The 4,267-nt window shown below is 45.6% G+C and overlaps 1 protein-coding gene across 1 annotated transcript; it reads right to left on the reverse strand.

Moving 5' to 3' along the window:
- Window positions 1-2,168: 2,168 nt before the first annotated feature.
- Window positions 2,169-3,452, reverse strand: SPATA31G1 (SPATA31 subfamily G member 1; the record flags this gene model as incomplete). The annotated part of the gene is made up of 1 exon (XM_084236360.1): window positions 2,169-3,452. The coding sequence occupies one exon, from the start codon at window positions 3,450-3,452 to the stop codon at window positions 2,169-2,171; it is 1,284 nt and encodes a 427-aa protein (XP_084092486.1).
- Window positions 3,453-4,267: the final 815 nt, after the last annotated feature.

Below are 4,267 nucleotides of genomic sequence, written 5' to 3' on the forward strand. Positions count from 1 at the left end.
GATCCTAGTTGATAAGTGATAGAAATTTGTGTTAGAATGATTATTTTGCTTTCATTTGTCACAAAATGTAGAGAGGACAGTTGAAGCTTTACAGATTCTTTAGGAAAAAGTAAGCGCACTTTCAGTGAGAGGCGTTTCTAGTCCTGGCATTTACGCTATAAGCAGTGTAATCTTGAACAAGGTGCTCAGCTCTTTAGGGGCCTTGAGTTTCTTAATGTGTTAAAAATGATTGATTGTACTTTATAATCTAGAAGCAATATGAGGGGCTGTTTATTGTCAGCTTGTACCTAAAGAACCCTGCATACTAAAACCAAGAGACAAGTTGTATAGACTGTCTTTCCCCCAGAGGGGGAATTCCAGTTTCTTTAATTACAAAGAAATTAGAATATGATTTTAATCTAGCTAATCACTACTTCCTGTAGGATCAGTGCTACCATTAGAAGATTTCTAACCGAGAGGACTTCACATAGATCATAGAGGACCAACAGGCAAAAGCAAAGAAGGAACTATAAACTTAACATACTGAGATATGTTTGGATCCAAGATACTGATCCTCCAAGAGAACCCTGAGAGCTCAGTGGACACAATGCCCGTGAGGAGCACAGGTGTGTCCATCATTCATTCAACTGAACTATAGCAAGTACTGAGTGGTTGGTTACCTCGCCTATCCAACAACCTGAGTGCTTAAAAAGACAAGGATATGGGACTTAGCATCGCCCTTCTGCCCACCTGTGACTTTTGCAGGTGTCTCTCATACTTTCTCCTTTTCCTAATAAACCTGTTCTTTTAAAATGTGAAGGACAAAGAAAAAAAATAGTACTTGGATTTTTAATAGAGCTATCCAGAAGTCTATGGACTCATTGAAGGACGCTTTGTTGAGTCAAAATTCAGAATTGCCTTCTTCAAGACTGTTTTCAGGGGGAGATAGTAGCTAGGTGGGGAGAGGGAAAGTACCTTCAGTTCTCCACTTGGTCTGGACTTAAAACCTGTATACAGGCTTGGGCTAAATGAAGCTTTGGAACACAAAAGTAACAGAGGAAGCAGAGAAACAGCATGACCTTCTGGCTGACTTTTTTCTCAGAAAGAATGGTATAGAGAGAAGAACACTGGACTGGGGATGTGAACTTGACCTCATAGAATATCACTTGTTATTTGAAGGGGTTAATAGCTATACCGTCAGGAAGTGAGTGCTAGCAGCAAGACGGAGTGTTGTGGGACTGCCAGGATGGGAAAACCATACCAAGACAGAATCAAGAGAAAGTTCTGAAGGTAGTCTGGGCGATAAAGAAGGAAAGTGGGGTTTGAGCAAAAGGCACAGAGGCCAGAAAATACAGTGTTTAAGAAACATAGAGTGAATTGGAGATCAAAAACCACATTTTGAAGAACTAAAGACATGGGTTCTCGGGATTTTAGGCAGGAAGATGATAGATTTCAGTGTCTGACAATTCACTTTTTTATTGTAAAAATTTTAGTAGTATTGTCAACCACAGTATGCATTGTGCATAAACAATTTTTTAAAATAACCTTTTAACTATAGAAGCAGTAACATTGAAATTTAGGAGAATGTAAGCAAAACGTTAAAAATATCACTAGTGTAATAGGTAGTTCATATCTTTCTGAATCTACACTTGTGTAAATGTGTCTATACATGTTAACTTTAAATTCAAAATGAGATTATTGCTGTGTAACTTTTTTAGCCAATAATTTCCACCTTTTCCTTTCAGTTTTTGTTTAATAATACACTGTGGAGTTTCCCAAGTCACCCAAATAGGTCATTCACAACTTTTGACCAAATGAGTATCCAGTCTAGAACCACAGGTTGCATCTGTTTTGTTCCTTTACTCAAATGACACTTGTTAGGTCAGTTGATATGCAGAGAATTGTAGCTATGTGGAGAATAGATTAGATGGAATAAAGCAACCAATTTGATGGGGAAAGATGTTGGACAGTGATGTTGGCGGCAGAGAGATGAAGATGAATTTGAAATAACAGTTCATGGATATAATTGACAGTTGGATGATCAGGGAGTGAGAAGCAGAGGTATCAGGGATGACAAGTTTCTGATGTATGTATTGGAGTGCTTGTTGCTGCAGACATAATTGACATTTCTAGTACCCCAGATTCCAAACAAAATGAGTGGGATTTGCCTAGTTCACCTAGTTTATTAGTTACTCTGCTTGTCTCTCCCCCCCCCCCCCAAACTGGTTTGAATTCACATCTTGGGATAACTGTGTGCCAATACTACCAGCCTTTTCTCTGCTCACTGACCTTGGTGAGCAGGGCCCATTGGTACCCACAAATTTGGCTATCACCCGTCGGAGACCTCTGGTTAGGGGGTCCTGAGGTATGGAGGAGTGATGCTTCATGTGGGCCCAAGGGCAGTGCTTACAGTGTCGCAGTATTGGGGTGTCACCAGCTCCCATCCCTGCCCCTCGCTGATCTTGGAAATCTGCAACTTTGGAATTAAGCAGCTGGGGCAGAGTATGTCGAGAGCTCTGGCCCCTGGAGTGAGATCTTTGGGAAATTGTGCTTACAGAGGCTTCCACTAGTCTTTGGGCCTGAGTTGGATGGCTCTTCCCTTTAACTGTGGATGACCCTAATCTTGCATCCCCTCCTCCGTCTATTTCTTTGGGTCTCCTGGGGCTCACTCTTTCATTGGCTGAAGATAGGGCGGAAGTCTTGTCCTGTCTCTTACCTGAGACTGGAACCTTAAGATCTGAGGGCTCTCCTAGACCTGGGCAGTTCTCACCAGCCTTCATGTGGCAACATGGCCTCTGGGATGAGACCTGGACCACCATTTTTGCCTTCATATTTTCCTTTGTCTCGGACCCTTGCTTTGCCCTGTCAGACCCTCCTAATTGACATTGGGAAAAGGTGTTGGGGTGATGACAGTGGGAGGCCTGGACAGGCTGAGTTACTGTGCTCCTAACTTTTGGGAGATGACAGCTTGAAGAGTGGGGGCACATACTGGGGGCATTAGTCTGCTGGGGTGGACAGGAAGAGAGTCCCCTGGAGCCTGGTGTTGTAGAATTCAGAGCAGGGCAGCTGCCAAATGACTGGCTTGGGCCAGGAGATCTGGAGGCAGGACTCTGCTGCAGTTTCTTAAGCCTCGCTTCCAGCTCTGTGCTCCAGTGCCAAGCCTGGACCCCAGAGTGGGTGGGTACCCCTAGGACAGCCTCTCCCTGGGAGGGTAGAGTCTCTGCTTTAACTCCAGAGAATGGTGTTCCCTTGGTTTGGCCACTCTTCTGGGGCTCAGTCTTCAGCGTGTCAGGTAGGGTGGGAAGCCAGGGTGTTGGCTTCAGGAGATCCACTGCTGGAGGGCTGGAGCCCTGGGGAATCGCTCTGTGTTGTGTATTTACAAAGGCGAGGTCAGTGTGTGGATTTGGTAAAGGAGCTGAACTGGGAATTGCGGCTGGGAGCTTGGTGGCCCAAGAGTTCTCTCTCTCTTTCATTGCTTCCCCCTCAGGCTTACAGTTACTAGGCTCACTTATGTCAGACTTTGACATAGAGTTTGAGTGTGGACTAGGGCCCCACGCTGAGGAAACAGGAACACAGTTGATTTCTTTGTGCCCCATGTCCCTCCAAACAGGCTCCGAAGCAAACAGTAATCCCAAGGGGCTTGTATCATATGGGTTTTGGAGTAAACTATAATCTGGGATCTTAGAGACCCAAGGTTTCTTCTTCCCTTGTACGTTCCCACATCTGTTCTCAGAATCGAACAGGACTCCTAAGAAACTAACTCTGAGGGACTCCAATGTAAGAGCCAGCGGTGAGCTGAGGGCCAGAGATAGGGGCTCAGACTTGCTGGAATGTTCAGTGTCCTTCCTGGCAGCATCTGATCTAGTGAAGCCTCCCACACCATTGACTCTGGGGGATTCTAGAATGGGATCTAGAGGTGGGCTGTGAGCAGGTGCTGGGGACTGGGAGGTCCAGCTGTTCTCTCTCTGCCCTGTGCTGTCCCACAAAGCTTTGGACTCAGACAGGACTCCCTGGGGACCCACTACTAGGGACTCCAGCAGAGAGACTGAGGGAAGGTTGGGAGATGACACTGGGTCTATGGAGACCCAAAGAATTTCTCTGCCTTGTATGCCCTCCCCTGAATTCTCAGATATTGATGGGACACATGCAGGGCTGGTTTTATGGAGCACTGGGTTGAGGCTCAAGGCTAGGGGATCAAAGGCCCAGGGCTTTCCTGAATTTTCTCTGCATCCCCACTGTGACTTATATCCAAATGGGTTTCCCAGGGGTCTGCCTCCCTGGAGCTCTG

The sequence above is a fragment of the Talpa europaea genome (assembly GCF_964194135.1).
Source record: "Talpa europaea genome assembly, chromosome: 7".
NCBI classification, from domain to species: Eukaryota; Metazoa; Chordata; class Mammalia; order Eulipotyphla; family Talpidae; genus Talpa; species Talpa europaea.